At 46.1% G+C, this 16,486-nt stretch overlaps 1 protein-coding gene across 1 annotated transcript; it reads right to left on the reverse strand.

Moving 5' to 3' along the window:
• Window positions 1–1,046: 1,046 nt before the first annotated feature.
• LOC121485114 (inactive pancreatic lipase-related protein 1) lies at window positions 1,047–16,266 on the reverse strand. The gene is made up of 13 exons (XM_041745148.1): window positions 16,257–16,266; window positions 16,091–16,139; window positions 15,352–15,506; window positions 14,696–14,821; window positions 12,725–12,859; window positions 11,584–11,692; window positions 9,826–9,945; window positions 9,607–9,726; window positions 8,037–8,155; window positions 7,151–7,280; window positions 5,092–5,200; window positions 4,141–4,308; window positions 1,047–1,153 (listed from the first exon to the last, which is right to left on the reverse strand). Exons 2-13 carry the CDS (start codon window positions 16,137–16,139, stop codon window positions 1,090–1,092), a joined length of 1,404 nt encoding a protein of 467 aa, XP_041601082.1. The 5' UTR covers window positions 16,257–16,266; the 3' UTR covers window positions 1,047–1,089.
• Between the last annotated feature and the right edge of the window lie 220 nt (window positions 16,267–16,486).

The raw sequence follows: 16,486 nt of genomic DNA on the forward strand, positions 1-16,486 counted from the left end.
AATACCCTCTTCATTACACCATGATTGACCACTGACCTTGTGCCCTTCACTGTGAGACCCTGACTACAGTCATTTCCTTAATCCTTACCCCAGGAGCTGCTTTCAAGGAACAATCTGGAGTCCAGTCACATTCAAGTTTGAAGCTCAATCACCACTTGACGTGCCACCAATGGTGAGGAGCAGAGTCCAAGGCAGCAAAACTGTTGTGATGTGATGTGAGGCCTGGTGACCAAAAGGGGAGTCACTTAGGGGAGGTGGTGACCTTTTTGGGCCTGGAAAGCTCCAGGAACTGCTTATGGGATGGGCTGGGCCACCTTGAAGGACACCCTCTACTTCCAGGTGAAGAATACCTGTGTGGGTGGGGCTCATGGCACGTCTGATTGGTTGAGAGTGCCCTGGTGGCCCCAGCTGATTGGATGACTGAAAAGTCCCTCCTCAGCAGGGGCCAGTGCCAGGCGTTCCTCTCCGAAGCCATCCCTCCTCAGTGCTGAGCGCAGTGTGGGGATGGCACCTACTGGAGCCCAGGAAGAGTAGGGGCCGGGAGCCTATCAGTGCGCAGCAAATAGGCCACCAGAGACAGGACTACAAGTGGTTTCATCATCATCGCAGAGAGGCCACATCGTAGCACGGCCTTTCCACGATCCCTCAGGGTGATCAGAGTCAGGGATGAGCTCTAGAACCAGAGTCAGGGGAATGGGCCCTCAGTCCTCAAGGGACCCTGACTCACTCAGTACTCGAATGCTTGCCTCCCCCTCCCTGGGCCTCCCTTTTCTCACCTGTAAGATGAGGATCAGGGCTAAAGGCCCTGCCGAGGCCCCTGGAAGCCCATACTCCAGCGGTTCTATGCCACCCCCTGAGGTGAGGAGCAGACAGTGAACATGAAGGCCACAGAAGGTGAGAAGAAGTGCGTGTGTGGTCAGAGTCATAGCAAGAAACCCCAAAGCCTGGAAACACTCAGAACTTATTTAAATGATCTGTTCCCAGATGTCCCCCCAGAGGTCAGCTGACAGCAGCGACAGACGTGGGAGTGGGTAGATGCATCAGTGGTTTTTATTGCCGTTAACACAGTGGCCGGGTTGCGCCTGGACGTTAACAGGGCGTGAGGGTGAGCAGAACATCCTCCCTCACGGTGCTTTCGCTGCAGAAGCTGTGCCTGCAGACCAAAATGAGGGCTTTGTAAGTGTTGTGAGCTTTACGTAGAGTTGTGAGTCGTTAAGAGACGGTAATGGCTGGTTTACAATTCACAAGGAATGAGGGAAACCCTGTTCCTGGAGGACCGATTGCCTTGGCGCTTCCAGTGAGACAGGCAGGTGGCTGGTGTCTGCCACAAGGTCCCCTGTCGGCTGTTGCTCAGAGCAGCCCTGGTCTCTGGGGCCTCAGGCTGACAGGACCGTTGGGCCGTGAGGCAGTGACAAGACCTCTCACTGGCCTCCTTCTCCACAAGGACCCGCGGGCCCTCCTGGAGCACCGCACACTGGTTTACAGAAGGGCTCGCTCTGGCCTGAGCCACTCTGGAGACGGGACTGAACCTTCTACTGGCTACAGTAAATTGGGCTCTGACTCGCCCCGGCCCTGGCACTAACTGACCCACTTGTGCAGACTCATCCTCACAACACGTGTGAGAGGAGGTATTGCTACGAGCCCCCACATTATAGGAGGAGAAGCTGAGGCACAACGGGCTCTCAGTAAATGGAAGAAGGTGCAAATACAGGTCTGTCCGATGCCACAGTCCACATTGTCCAGGGCAGAGTCACACTTCACACCTCCCTGGACCTTGCCTTCCACACCTGGAGTCCGTGAATCTTTCTCTTTGGGCTCCCCCCACCGCCTACCAGGGATTACTTGAGTCTCTCTGAGCATCGGTGTCTTCATTTGTAGGAGAGGGCATGGTTCCCTCTTGTGATTGCTGAGAATCCCATGTTAATAATGCAACATCTCATGATGGTAAATGTAAAAAAGCTTTGTAAATTGATTTTTTTAAAAAAAACAATGCAGATATAAGGGGCTATCATCATTATTATTATTCCAAGAACCACGAACTTCTTGGGCCTCACGATCTTTGATCTCTGAGGCTTTGTCAGGCTTTCATCCTCATCTTCACCACGGTCCCTTTTGTATCTCATTTGTCTTTCCTAGCTGCCCTAACCCTGTCTCCAATCTATTGCACCTTGAGCCCTGCCATCTGTGGTCTGGGTGCCCCCTGCCCCTCACACATCAAGCCCATCGCCGCTGCTTACATTCTTCCCGGTGGAAATCCCTCAGCCCAGGAGATCCTCGTGGCCTCCTCTCATCACCACCTCCCCACCCGGCCCCCTGGCTCCCTGCCTTTCTCTCCAGCCACACTCCTTGGGCAGCCTCAGGTGAGTCCTTTGCCTTTGCACGTGAGCTTTAGGTCCAGTTGAGCTCAATAGTTAACACGCTAACTTTTCAAGAGCAGGATCTGCCTTTGCGTCCCCTACCATTTTGTAGACATACAGTAGGTAGTTTATAAAGTCAGAGAGGAAAGAGGGAAGAAGATGCTGGGAGTGGGAAAGAAACGAAGAGAGTGAGAACTACATTTATCTTTTGATGTCATGTCACTGGGGAGGAATTCTAGTCAGCAGGCTACTTAGCTGGACTTGCGACCTTAACGGGGCAACTAGAAGAATTTGAAGGGTACCTGAGAAGCGCTTGGATTAAAAGCTTGATTTTCTGTTGCCTCCCAATGACGATGATTATTTTTTTAAAATGTGCTTACTAGCCATACTCCTAACAGCAAAATATTTGAGTAATTTGACAAATTCAGCTTTTTTTACTCCCCATACTAGTTTGTGATGTTTGATGATGATTTTGATCTGACTCTATCTTAAACATCTGATGTCCAACATCTAGCTTCTCTTAAGAGAGATTTCCTCTGCAGTTGACAGGCAGGGGAAGAAAGGACTCAGGGACTCAGGCCACTGGAGGGTTCAGATGGCAGCTGGTGGACTCAGGGCCTCACGGGTGGCCCCAAGTACATTCTGCTCCATTTTTAGAAAGTGCATAAAGTCACGGCCTTTCCTTTGAAAACCTGGAAGTTACAATGCCCTGATTTGGTCTTGTATCTGTGTCCTTCTTCAGATCTGCCTGTGAGCAAGTCATCTCTTGGGAACACTCTGCATTTTTAAGGCTTTAATGATACCATCTTTTTCCGACACCTTTTTAACCACACAATCCCAGGATTCAGGCCATGGTCCAATTCCGACTGGGGCCCTGGGCACTGACTTTAGAGGCTCATTGTCCTCTGATGGGGGTGGACAGGGAGGCCCTGGCTGCATGCACAGCCTGCAGAGGGCTCTCCACTGGCTCCCTCAGTGCTCTGCTCTAGCTGAGAAATCCTCATTCTGCTCACCACCTGGCTGGGCCAGCCCCTCTGTCCTCCCCGACTCATAGGGAGTTGGAGGACCTCACAGGAGTCATCCAACCTGAGATGCAGCCAGGAGGTTGACCAACCCACCCTCCCTTCCTAAGGGAGTCCCATTCTCTGAGGCCTGAGTTTAGCAACCTCATCTAACCTCCCAAATCCCAAGACCATCAATGACCGTGTTCCCAGATCCCTTTCCACAAAGCCACCCCAGGAGGGTTCTGCTGACCACAATTCTGGTCCCAGCCTTGGGGACATTAGCTCTACCCCCGTCGGGTCACTGTGCCCACATCCTTCCAGCTGCCACAGCAAAGGACACTGAAAGTCAAGCTAAAGATCCTATAAGGATAGCTAACTCAGCTCTCTCCTGTACTATCTCAGATTTTATATCTTTTGCTGAAATTGCTTTTTTTTATTACCCTGAAATTTTGTGATCTTCCCCTCTTTAAAAGGCAGCTACTCTCCAGCTCATACTTACAACCTTATACTCTCAGAAATTATTTCTTTCTCTCTTTCTCATTTTTCTTCCTTAGTTTTCCTTGAAGACAGGGTGATACCATCTGTATCCTTCTCAGATAAGGCTGAGACCACTTAATAGAAATGCTTTATGCTGTCTATCAGTAGCTTGTTTGCCCATAATGGATAGATTGTCTTGGCTTTTCTGGCTGAGCCATGACCAACTTTCTGGGGTGAGTTTCCAATAAAAGCACCAATCTCTACCAACATCCTTAGACACAATCCAGCAAAGATATACATACACTGTTTTCTCCTCTCCCTTTTGCACGGTGATCTTGGCTGCACCCACTTTGGGAAAGGTTGGGTTTACCACGTTGTTATTCCAAAGAAATTTGACTTTCTCAATTGTTCCAACATCAAGCTTTGCATCAAACTCATTGGAATGAGTAGTGCCTGGTTTGAGAATCCCCCTTGAAATAAAGAGATAGAAACATTCTCATGCATAGAAACAAGTTCCAATGGCAGTTAAGGCCATACCACTTTTTTCTATTGAGATTAATGAGATCATTTTTCTAAATTAATTCTCAAAGGATGGAGAAACAGAGAAGCCAGCTCTATGCCAGCAGCCTGACACTATTATTTGAATATTGTTTTCTCAAACTCAAGTTAATTTCTACTCAAAATATTCATATAGAAAACTATATAATTCCTCCATAGGGATGCCTGGGTGGCTCAGCGGTTGAGTATCTGTCTGCCTTTGGCTCAGGTGGTGATCCCAGGATCCTGGGTTCGAGTCCCACAACAGACTTCCACAGAGAGCCTGCTTCTCCCTCTGTCTGTGTCTCTGCCTCTCTCTCTGGGTCTCTCATGAATAAATAAAATATTTTTTAAAATTCCTTGATATTATTTTTTTTCTGGGAGGAATTATTTGTCTAGTAATAAGTTATCTACTTAGTTTAACAAAACCAGCATGTGTTACTATACTAATCAGGAAACATGACACCTGGGGTAATATTAGATATATTCTTCTAAAAATCCATTTTTAAAAATGGATCTATTGAAAGAGAAAAATCTAAATGTGTGGATTTATAATTTAGAAAAGAAAATTGTCAGCAGAAGTCTGAAATTGACTTTATCACATAAAGTAAATAATTTTAAATCAATTGATAAGGAGATGATAAGCATTTCAGTACATCGACTTGAAGGCCATGTATAGCATTTAGTGAGATGTGATGCTGAAAAAGGGAACTTACTTGAAGATGTTGAATTGATGAGTATTTCCCTTACTTCCAAACAAAGCAACTTTAGCCTGACCAGTAGCTGTTTTCCCAGACAATGTTATAGAAACCCCGTATCTCCAGCCTGTACAGGGGATAGAAAAGAGTTCAATTGACTCATGCACAAACCAGTTGACCCAAACTTCAGAATCCTGTCTCCATATCTTACATTGAGGCATCAAAGTATGAGAAATCCTACCTGTTAATCTACAACTCAAACCAGGCTATAAGGAGAAGTATGTATCTAGTAGTATCCCCTCTGGATCTGCACTGCCCAGTAAAAGGACCACTACCCACATGTGGCTGCTTAAATTTAAATCCAAATTAAGTAAGACCAAAAAGTAATTCTTCAGTTGTACCAGCCACATTTCAAGTGCTACATTGCCACATGTGGCTACTGGCTACTGTATTGGACAGCAGAGGATATTTCCATCATTGCAAAAAGTTCTGTGGGACAGCTCCACTCTAGGGGCACCACACTATGAGATAAGATGAAAAGAGAAGGGACAAGGACTTGTTCCCATGTTTGGAAAGGTGGCTCAAGACTGCAGTCCTGCGAGCACCAGAGCAGGGTCTGTGTCCTATCTGTGCATCCCCAGTACCCTGGGCGGTGTCGAGAACAGAGTGGGACCCAGTTGTTACCCAAATCTATTCCAGGGGTACTGTCTGTGCCCATGAGCACAGGTGCATACAACCTACACACATATAACCACATACTCACAATACATATACTCACATACATATAGACATATGCATACAACCTAGACACATATAACCACAACCCCCCCACATAAACACATGCACACAAGCCCACACACACATGCACATACCCACACACATATGTACATAAATGCACACACACATCATTTGTCTAACTCCTACTTGGCTTTCATGTCCTCAGAGATATTGCCCCTGCCCCTTCGTCTGGGCAGGGTCAGGTCCTCGGTCCCAGAGTGCCACAGAAGCAACCCACCAAGCCCAGGCACACTAGCTGCTTGCTCAGTTTCTGCTTTCTCTGCTGGGGTGTACATTTCACACATGGAGTGTCTTGCTCATCCCTGTAGCTCCAGTGTCTAGCATAGTCTGTGGTTCATAAATAAGTGTTGGTTGAGGAATGAATATGTGGTTTTTGAATGTTTAATTTGTTGTTTTAAAATATGGGCCAGCATTTTATGCATCCCTACAACAGAAGAAGGATTGATTAACCAGTGTCTTTTTTTTTTTTTTAAATATGTATAGTGTTAGAAGTGTTCTACATCTGGATTGCAGAGATGGTTACATGGCTCTTCATCTATCAAAACTCATAGAACTCTGCACTACAGAGGGTGAATTTTGCTGTATATAAATTGTACCTCAATAAACCAGACTTAAAAACCTAGATAAGACATATGTTATATTTATATCTTTATATAAGCACAGTGTCTTTTTTAGTGCAACTTCTTAGGGAATTGTCACAGGGCAGGTTGGCACAGAGTGGCCCAACTGCATCCTGTCTCTATCCTACGTTCTAGATGATTCAGAAGAATTTGGAAATAAATCAACCCTTCCTTATGCCCACCCACTCTCCACCATAGAGGGACCCCTACCAGGGGCATCAGGGAGGGACAGAGAGAGGGAATGGAGAAATAGGAACTGTGCTTCTTAAGGGACTCAGCCCAGCAAAGAGCTGTACCAAATAAATGTTTGATGAATGAATAGAAGAACAGGTGTGCATGACACAATATTAAAAATAAAAAGAATAATGAACTGTGGAATGATAAAAATTCAGTGGTAAAAATTGCCACAGAGGATATGTAAGTTGCTATTATCTCATTATTTATGCTTCTATTCATTTCATGCTATAATCACACAATGGAAGAAATGCAGACTCTTCCTAAATCCTTAGTTGAGTCTTCAATAGGATTATTTGGACAGATGTGTCATTTCACTAAGATAGAATGTGCTCACAAATATTTCAGGTTAGAGATAAGCCCTTCTTGTCTAACAGAAGCTAAACTTTCTTGACATGGGTGAGCAGGGTCAAAGTAAAACTTACGAGCAAAATTGCTGGAATCTCCAGTGTTCAGGAAGTATTTCTGTGTCTCATCACTTGTCTTGAGAGCAAATTTATCAGCATAGTGACCCATCTGTGGGCACCCTTGATCTGGGCAGGGGAAGCACTTATTCTAAGGAGAAAAGAGAGAGAGCCAGCTGTAAGATGTAAATCTATCTTTTTATGACCCACACATCTAGGAGAGCAATTCTACAGCCTGAGTTCCCTCACCTGTAACAGGAAGGAGATTGAGATAGATGATTTCTAACTTACTTTCACCCAGGACAGGACCCCCAAGCCTGAGGTACATCACGTTAGGATATACTGATGCCTGGGCCCCGCATTAGATCAATGACACCTCCCATCACGTAATGTGCTCTTGAATGATTGACAGCCAGCTCTGAGACAAAAAGCCCTGAGTGTAGCATTTGCCAATTTCCGTGGTGTAAATACTCTGTGGCCAATTTCAGAGGCCTGAACCCCAAGCCTGGCATCCAGAACCCGAGCATCCACCTTTCCTTCTCTCTAGTGTATGAATTTTTCTCGCATATGTTCTTCTGTTCTTGCTCTAGTTTTGCTCTACCCTCAGCAGAAATGTGCACTCCTTCTCTTCCTTCTAAACTCTTAGATTTTTTAAGCCAGATTCAAACATTGCCTTCTGCAGGAGACCTTTCTAGATCATTGAAATGATTATTCTTCTGGTGCCCCAGCGATTTCCTCACCCACATGACTTATCTAGAATTTTAGCCACCTCCTGCCTCTCTGTTTCCCAGGATCATAAACTCTGGAGGGCAATGCAAAACAAGTAAGAGATGGTCAGAAACTGCAAATTCCCAACACAGCAGGACAACCGTCCCACAGAGGGACTCAAGGAAGGACGATAGCTTACAGATTCAAAGGCCCTGTAGGAAGCACAGGGGTAGGAAGCAAATCCATCAGGGTTGAGGATGCTCTCTGAGTAATACTTGTAACTTCTCAGGTGATTGCAAGCCACGAAGTCCCGAGTTCCTGGAGAAAGAAACAAGGAAGTCTGCACGAGTGGTTGAGGGGCCAATGACTTCTCTCTTTCCATGTCGAGAGGTTCTAAAGTGGAACCATATTTTCAGAAATTTAAAGTAAGGTAAATTTAAGGTAAGTCCAAAATAAATGACAGCTGACATAAAGAGGCAGCTTTCTGTGTGCCAGGCAATGATCTGAGTACTTTACATGCATTATCCCTGTAATCCTCACCGTCCCTAAGTGCAGAATGATATACAGATTACAGCCTCAGATGTACAGATTATAGCTAGTGAGGGGCAGAACTGGGAGTTGAAGCCAAGCCTATCTGGTGCTTGAGCCCATGCCTCTAAGCCTTGTGCCATCCTGTGTCCCAGGCACCAGGCTGGAGGTCCTTGAAGACACAGCCAGATGTGACGTGACCTCTCAGACATGACAAAACCAAGGCAAGGACATCTTCGTGCTGTGTTTAGGCAAATAGAAAGGAGAGTCGAGTGGCTTTAGATGGCTTTTCTCTCTCTTTCATGGCATCTTGACTTTGCTGATAGCCATCTTTGGCCCCTACAGTTCCTGTCAAGTGACAGAGGTCATAGCACACCTGCTAGATGCGACCATTACTGATGGAGACTTTGGACAACTCTATCCATGTAAACCCACCTGAGGCTGTAAGAAACAAACACATAAACCGGCATACTTAATGTTTGCTTTGATGGCATCCATTCTTGTTGAGCCATTTTGATCCAATTCAATAAAAATATTACTCATTGCATTTGGTCAGACCACCAAAGTTTTAAATCTGTGTGGTGCCAACTGATGAATCGGGCTGAAAAGTTCCCTTATCCCTTGTCCTTTTGACCAGATAGAATCTGTATCTGAAGGCGCTCCTCCTCCCTAGGTGTGCTCCACCAACAATGAAGAATAATCACATCGAATAGCACAGTCTCTGCGTAGCCTTCCCTACAGGTGATAGTTTCTTATCCTGACCCAACATAAAGGAGTAGTGACTCTCATTGTGCAAATGGCTTTGCCATGGAATGACTGGTGAACATTCTCTTTTTGGCTATAGAATTGAACCCAGTTACATGAGCTTAAACAATATCACTGACTCACGAGGGAGAATTGGCAGAAAAATTCTTAGAGCCAGGATATTTACTTGTATGGTATTTCTTTTCTTCATTAGGTAGCTACCAGTTGGTTGCTGGAGTAATGGCTTTAAGCAAGAGTTTTGTCATTCTTTGTTGCTTGTACAGTCTAGGACACCCACGACTGTGTTTTAAGGAAGTATAAAATCAGTAGATTGAAGATATAACAAATAATATGCAGGCATATTTTTTTCAGAAGTAAGATCCAGAAGGGGGAATCATCTATTTTTAAAGAGTGATGTGTTTTCATTTTTGAAGTTTTTTATGCAGAAGATACTGCTCACCCCAGGGAAGTGACGCCCTATTCTGCTCAGGCTTTACCTTCCCAAATGCCATCTAGGTCCACGATCTGTGACAGGGCATTCTTCTTGCATCCTGGCATTTCCTCTCCACCATTGGGGAAGAAGTCAAGGTGACCCATCTGTTGGCTTGTTCCAAAACCTGAAATGTTTGGAGCAGCAATGAGCTTTTCAGCACACAGGGCTCTTTTGGTTCAAACATTATTGCACGTGTTTGCAACTAAAGCATCATTGGGCTCACCCAGGAATGGGATCAGGGGAGCTGCATCTGTGTGAATCACATCAACAAAGTCAGCATCAGTGGGATCAAGTCGAACCTCTTCAGGAGTGCCCTGGAAACTTGCTTCCACAGGATCCAACCCTAAAAGAGATGATCAGTGCTGTAGACTAATAGACTTGGCTATAGGTACCAGCAGGACCACAGTGTACACTTGTTCGGGTTCTGCATTGCACAACTCAAGGGATGCTATACTCTGAAGTTCTGAAATGCCATGGCCCTGCAAATTGTATATGGGGGTATAGAGTTTCGATGTTGCTCCTCAGAGGAGAGCTCCAGAGGCATGGATAAAGAAGGGCAGGTGATCCAAGAGATTTAAATTTGTCTGACCAGGGCACCTGGGTGGCTCAGTGGTTGAGTGTCTGCCTGTCTGACCAGGGTCCTGGGATCAAGTCCTGCACTGGGCTCCCCAGAGGGAGCCTGCTTCTCCCTCTGCCTATGTCTCTGCCTCTCTCTCTCTGTGCCTTTCATGAATAAGTAAATAAAACCTTTAAAGAAGAGATAACATAAATTTGACCAAGGATTTTTTTCCCCACATTATTTTCTCCCATTTACTTGCATATCTTTCTTCTTTAACATTCTTTTCCTTTTCTCAAGTTTGAAGGAAAAAGGGACAAAGCAGTATGGTATCATAATTAAGAACACAGATTCTGGAACTGGGCAGCCTGGCTCTAACTCCCTATTCAGCTATTTCTTGGGCAAGTTGCTTGACCTTGGGCAAATCACTCAACCTTCTTGGTGTGTGTGCGCCTTGGTTTCCCCATTTATAAAATCTGGGTAATAATATGGTTATAATAAGATTAAATGAGATTACAAATATAGCTTTTAGCACAGTGCCTGGCATATTATCATGGGAGTTTAAGTAAAATATTGATGATTATTATTTCCTCCTTCTTGGCAGGGCTCCTGAATTTATGAATAGCCATCTGGCCAGAGCAGCTGAAAAGGCATGAACATAATTGTCTGTTGAAAATAAAAGTAAGAGGTCTTAGAAGCTTGAGCCACATGACAGCAGAACTGGGTTTGAATCTCAGTTCCGCCATGATTTGGGGCCAGTTACCCAGTTACCTGAACCTGTTTCTTCAGTTCTGGGGATGAAATGAGAAAATGTAAAGCACTTGGCATAGTATTTGGGATAAGTAGGCACTTAATCTATGCTTACTATAATAATGATAATAGCATTACATTATTATGATGATATATAGATACATTCTGTTGCTGCTGTTACACGTTAAAGGCTTTGCTTGGGTTAAGAGAATGACCTGCCGGACTGGTGGCTGGGTTTCCTCTACCAGCAGAGGCAATGGATGTGTGATTTTCATGTTCCACCCTGCCCTTGATTTCAAAGAGAAAGGAGAAGGGAATAACAATGTGGACTCTTAATTATGTTTGCTCATGTTCACACTAGCCTTCCTCTCTGTTTCCCTGGGTGCCCCGTTCTGCTGAATGACCCAAACTTTCAGGAAACATGGATCTAGAGAGGAAGGATGGGGACAAAAGTGGAAGAAGCAAATGGAAGCAAAGGAGAATTAAAGCACTACCCCTTCTTCCACAAGGATGGGCCTCTTGGAGTCTTCCTAAAATGTCCTGTGCGGGCTCTAACCAGCTCCACCACAGCGAGGTCACAGACTACTTTGGGCCAGCTTCTAGCTGGGCAGCAGGCTTGCACCGTGTTCTGGGGTTACTGGGGACAAAATCTGGAGCCTGCCCCTTGGGTCTTACCTGTAATCCTGCCCAGACCTGGAGTCCTGCTCCCTGCCTCCCCAGCCACGTGGGCTCCCAGGCTGTGGCCAATGAGCTGGACTTGGGAAGGTGAGTAGCTGTAGTTTGCCTGGAGAAGGAAGATTATATTTTCAGAACATTTTTGTGGTGTGATTTTTATAACATGCAAACCTAATGTTGCGCCTCTGCTGAACACCTTCTATGGCTCCCATCACTCTTGAGATCAAACCCAAACTCATTACAAGGGCCTCAGAACTTTCCTGACTCAACACCCATTTTTCAAGATTCTTGCAAAACCCTCTGGGAACTTTCAGGCCTCAGATACATCATAATCTCTCATCTCTGGGTCTGCTCTGGGCTCCTCTTCCTCTTGCTATCCATTCCCCAACCACTTGCCCAGCTCATGTCAACGCAACCTAGATATCAGCTCTCAACTTAAATGTCTCTCCCTGGGAGAAATCCTTAATCACTCCCCAGCCCTCCAGCCTGGATTAGCTGCTCCCCCATGTGCTCCTATTAACCCCTGTAGTCCCCCCATTAGAACCCTGACCACACTCTGTTGTCATTGCAAGTCTTCACCGTGAGCTCCCCCAGGCCTGGAATGCATCCTCTTGACCTTTTAGCAGGGCTCCTGACACTGTGTCCTCCCCATATTGGAGAACAAACAAATGTCATGAAGCTATGAGTGTTTGCACATGTTAGTCTCAGAGGTATCCACCCATTTGTACTCATTCATCGATCTTCAGTGCCTCCAGAACAAACCCCACTGGCTTTAAATCTTGTAGGGATGCAGAAGTAGTTAGAACCAATCAGTTCTTCCACAGACCCTTTAACTAGAAGACAGAAGTGGCTGGGGCCTTTATCTAGTACATAATAGAGTCATGAAGAGTTAGTGACTTCACTGAAAGGACTAAGGTCTTAAAGAATTAGCCAAAAGGGAAGGCCAGGGTAGATAAAAACAGCTGAATTGATTGTGACAAACAAAATTCTCCATCAACAGGACCTTCAACAGGGCAAATACCCGGACAGACACCCATTCTTTCTATATCTTTTTTCAATATATAACTCCCAGCTGCATCTTTGGCCAAAAGAGACCAGTGGGCGCTGCCTACCTCAGCAGGAGCCCGGCCGGCAGACTCACCGAGAGCATGCTGAGCATCTGGGCCACCTGGGCGCCCACCACCCGCACGTTGTTGGCAGCCTGTGTATATGAGGTTTGGGAACCTTTCTTCCAGTCCACGCAGATGCAGTTCACCTCCTCGACCTTGAACATGTTCTGATGTTGGAGAGACACCAGGATGTCATGACAGGGGCACAGAAAATCATATCCAGGCAGGGCTCAGAAGTGGTTGCTAACAGTTACTACCTGTCTTTGTGTCTTCCTTGGTGGGGCCTGAGATACACTAGGCTTTGTTAGGAATCCTGCGGTCAGTTAGGAGTTAGTCCTCGGGGTGCGGGCTGTAGAAAAGGCAAATCCATTCCCGCTCTAGCTTGTAGATAAATTAAAAGCTGTCCACTTTCTGGTTTTCTTTGACCAGATTCAGTAATATTGATGGGGGTGGGGGGTAGAAATCAAGGGCATCCACAGAAAAGCCCTATTTTGAAGAGGAAAGGTCTCAAGTGCCATCTCTGGTGACCAGTGTCTAAATGACCTTGTGGACTTGAGCCCTAGCCATCTTACAGATTTGAGCCATAGACTCTTGGCAACACTGCCAATAACTGGCCTTGCTTTCATCCCAGGCTTCTGGGCACTTACTAAGTTTTTACAGTCAAGTATTTACAGTACTTCGAGGAGGAAATACACTCAGTGGATATTCGAAGAACAAAACTGCACTGATTTGAAAGAGATTGAAGAATCCTGAATGGAAGACTTCTTCTAGGATGTCAAAGAAACTCATATATCCTTAGACATTCTGCCAAGGAGGACATATGACCAGCTTGAGTTTAAAATGGAGCAATGAATTTATCATGCGCTTAGAATTTTTCACATATGTGATACTAATATGTGTGATCGCACACACACACAGACCGAGAGTTGTTTCTCGGGACCTTTATTTTTAAAGCAACCCTGAGGAATCTCTTAAAAACCTGAGGAATTTGGGGTGTAAATTATGTCTTACAGTTTTATCCATTATGATATTTATTAATGAAGGGCACCTGGGTGGCAGTGGCTCAGTCAGTTGAGCGACCGACTCTTGGTTTTGGCTCAGGTCATGATTGCAGGGTCATGAGATTGTGCCCCACCTGGAGCTCCACGCTCAGTGTGGAGTCTGGTTGGGATTCTCTGCCTCTGCCTCTGCTCCACCCACCCTCAAATAAATAAATAAAATCTTTAAAAAAGATATTTCTTAATAAGGGGAACAAAGAGGTAGCAAGAGCTAAAAGCCTGGTAAATCAAGGCCACCTGCAGAATGACTTTGATTGTCTAGGTTTGTAACTTTCCCTGTTGGCATGATAGGTGGGAATTATTAACGTGTGTGGGAAAGGCAGGCTGATCAGGTAAATTCTTAGGTATCAGAAAAATAGATTGCATCGGTGTACACATAAAAAGAAGGATGATGGTATGTTGCATACGTGTGTGTGCCTATGCACGTGTGTGTGCATGTGTGTGTGTGTTCCTCTATTGTCTGCCCTTCTAACAAATAGATGCTGTATCACATATAATTTTGGCACTTTCTATTCTGTCATTTGGTCTCCTGGTGCATCTTAAGTTCTCCGTTTCTCAGATAAATGGTCGTAGCAACACATCATCTCAGGGATGTAGAAGAAGCTTGAACAAAAATAACATAATCCCTCATTTACTGGTAAACGAAGTGCCCTCCCTAAAAATGGAAGCAGATCTTTGGCCTTGACTTAGCCAGAAGATCATGGTCACGTGTGCCAGCACAGCAAATGCCACTGCTTCAGGCTAGAAGGTAGTCCAGAGGTGTGGAAGTAAATTCTTAGTATTGCAAAGAGAGGCATTTTAATTGCATAAAGGTACCTCCTAGATAGGGATTTCGTGTTTTCAAGCTCATCTGCTGTGCTTGCTGAAAGGAGATGGAGGTATTAGTGGGGAGCAGGGAGCAGGGAGCAGGGCAGACTATGAGTGAGCCTGGGAGCCGGCCCCTACCTTGCACATATCCAGCAGCCAGTTCTCTTCTCCCTTGTCTATGAAGCCATGGATGATGAACCGGGTCTTCTTGTCTGTTTGAAAATTTGATGCCTCAATCGTTGATGGATCAGAGGGAAGGAGAGTCTGTGACAAAAGTGGGAAAGGGTCGCATTATTTTGTAGCCCAGCCACTCAGGCCAGCCTCTCCTTCCCCATCTCTGTTTGTCCCAATGCCATGATCTTTCAAAGCTCAGCACAATAGCCACCTCTTCCATGGAGCCCGCCCTGACTCTCCTTTTCCCGTCTGTCCCACCCCCATCCCACCCCCGCCTCCGCCCAGTCAGGAGTTCCTACCTCCACTGGGGCTGGATTACAGTTCACAATCTTACCTTCCATAGGTTTCTTGGTAGATGGCAAGCTCTTTGCCCCAGACCAGAATCACACAACCAGTGAGAGGTTTTGGCAAATGCAAACCATTCATTCTTTTGAGCCAACATTTCACAGAAGCCCTACTCTGTCCAGATCTGGCTAGGCCAGGGGGGCAGCTGGAGGGTAAGGCGGGACAGAGCATGGAGGAGGAGGAAGGTACAGAGACAAGGAGCCTCTAGCCTGGGGGGTGAGGTGAGCACAACCCTTCACCCACTCACAATGGCGCTAAAATGACAGAGGTCTCACTTGAAAGTTGTTTGGGTTCTGGTTGGTGTAGAGCAGGAAGCGGGTGCCGATTCTCTCGGGGCTCCAGGGGAGAACTTTCAGAGGCCTGATTGCTGTCCCGGCCCAGGGCTCCGCATCAGAAAAGCATCCGATTTGTTCATAGCAAACTTCCTTTGCTGTAGAGAAAGGATGACTCTGCTCACGGCTTAGCTCCCCAGGCTGGGCCCTGGGAGGTCACAGCCATTCAGGTCCTCACTCCCCTGGCTGGGGACAGTCTGAAGACAATGGAGACACCCTGCCTCTCCCTACAAACTCTCTTCTTACTCCCAGTGCACCTTCTGATCTGGGACCAGTCCCATTGCTTCCCATAGAGACCCCAGCTGTGCCACCACTCAGAGCCACCATCAGAACTGAGAAGCGGTGTCCCATCCCCAGCAATTCAGATATATTTATTTAACTAATATGATAGTCACTGATGAGCTAAACTGTTAACCCAGGCAGGTGTTTAATGCTTTACCTAGAAAAATCTAGCCTAGAGAGCCTGGAGATGAAGACAGGCCAGAGGGGAGATACTCTGAAGTGGGTCCCCCTCAAAATGCCTTCTCTCCCTGGGCAGAGTGCCAGCACCCGCCTCCCTCTCTCTGGAACCTCAGAGTTGTCCGGACCTGTTAAAAGCCCTGCCACAGGTAAGGCTCTTTCTGGCCAGTCCTGAGATACTGTATTTAAGTCCTTCCCGAGGGGCCGGTGTGACGTTTCCTACCTTTGGCTGCTCCCAGCAGAAACAGCGCGATTGTCCAGATGCTCATCATCTACAATAAATTCGGACATTCTCAGTCTCACCGATTATTACAGCAATGAGCACAGACCCTCAGAAATTCAAAGCTATCTGCTTCAACCCTGGTGGGAGGACAGAAGAGGTGACTTACCCTGTGGGATGTTCTGGGCCTTCCCTCCCTTTCAATCAAGTACCCAGGCCCTTTTTTTTTTTATACTGGAGCCTTATCATTTGGAGGCCGCTTCAAGGAAACAGCAGGTGATGATAGAACACGCTGTGTGCACTTAATATTGTAATCTGCTCAAATACACAAAACAAGACTAATTATAGTAGTCAGATCTTCCCACAGTCTGGGAAGATGAAAGAATGCTTGATTAAAAG

The sequence above is a fragment of the Vulpes lagopus genome, chromosome 2, assembly GCF_018345385.1.
Source record: "Vulpes lagopus strain Blue_001 chromosome 2, ASM1834538v1, whole genome shotgun sequence".
In the NCBI taxonomy this organism is placed as follows: Eukaryota; Metazoa; Chordata; class Mammalia; order Carnivora; family Canidae; genus Vulpes; species Vulpes lagopus.

Excerpts from the sequence above, each read along its gene's own strand:
- LOC121485114 (XM_041745148.1), bottom strand. The coding sequence starts at position 16,139 with ATGATGAGCATCTGGACAATCGCGCTGTTTCTGCTGGGAGCAGCCAAA. Across the intron at positions 9,727-9,825 it reads TCCCCTGATCCCATTCCTGG|GTTTTGGAACAAGCCAACAG; the intron begins GTGAGCCCAATG and ends CAAACATTTCAG. Across the intron at positions 1,154-4,140 it reads AAGGGAGAGGAGAAAACAGT|GCACAGCTTCTGCAGCGAAA; the intron begins GTATGTATATCT and ends TTTGGTCTGCAG.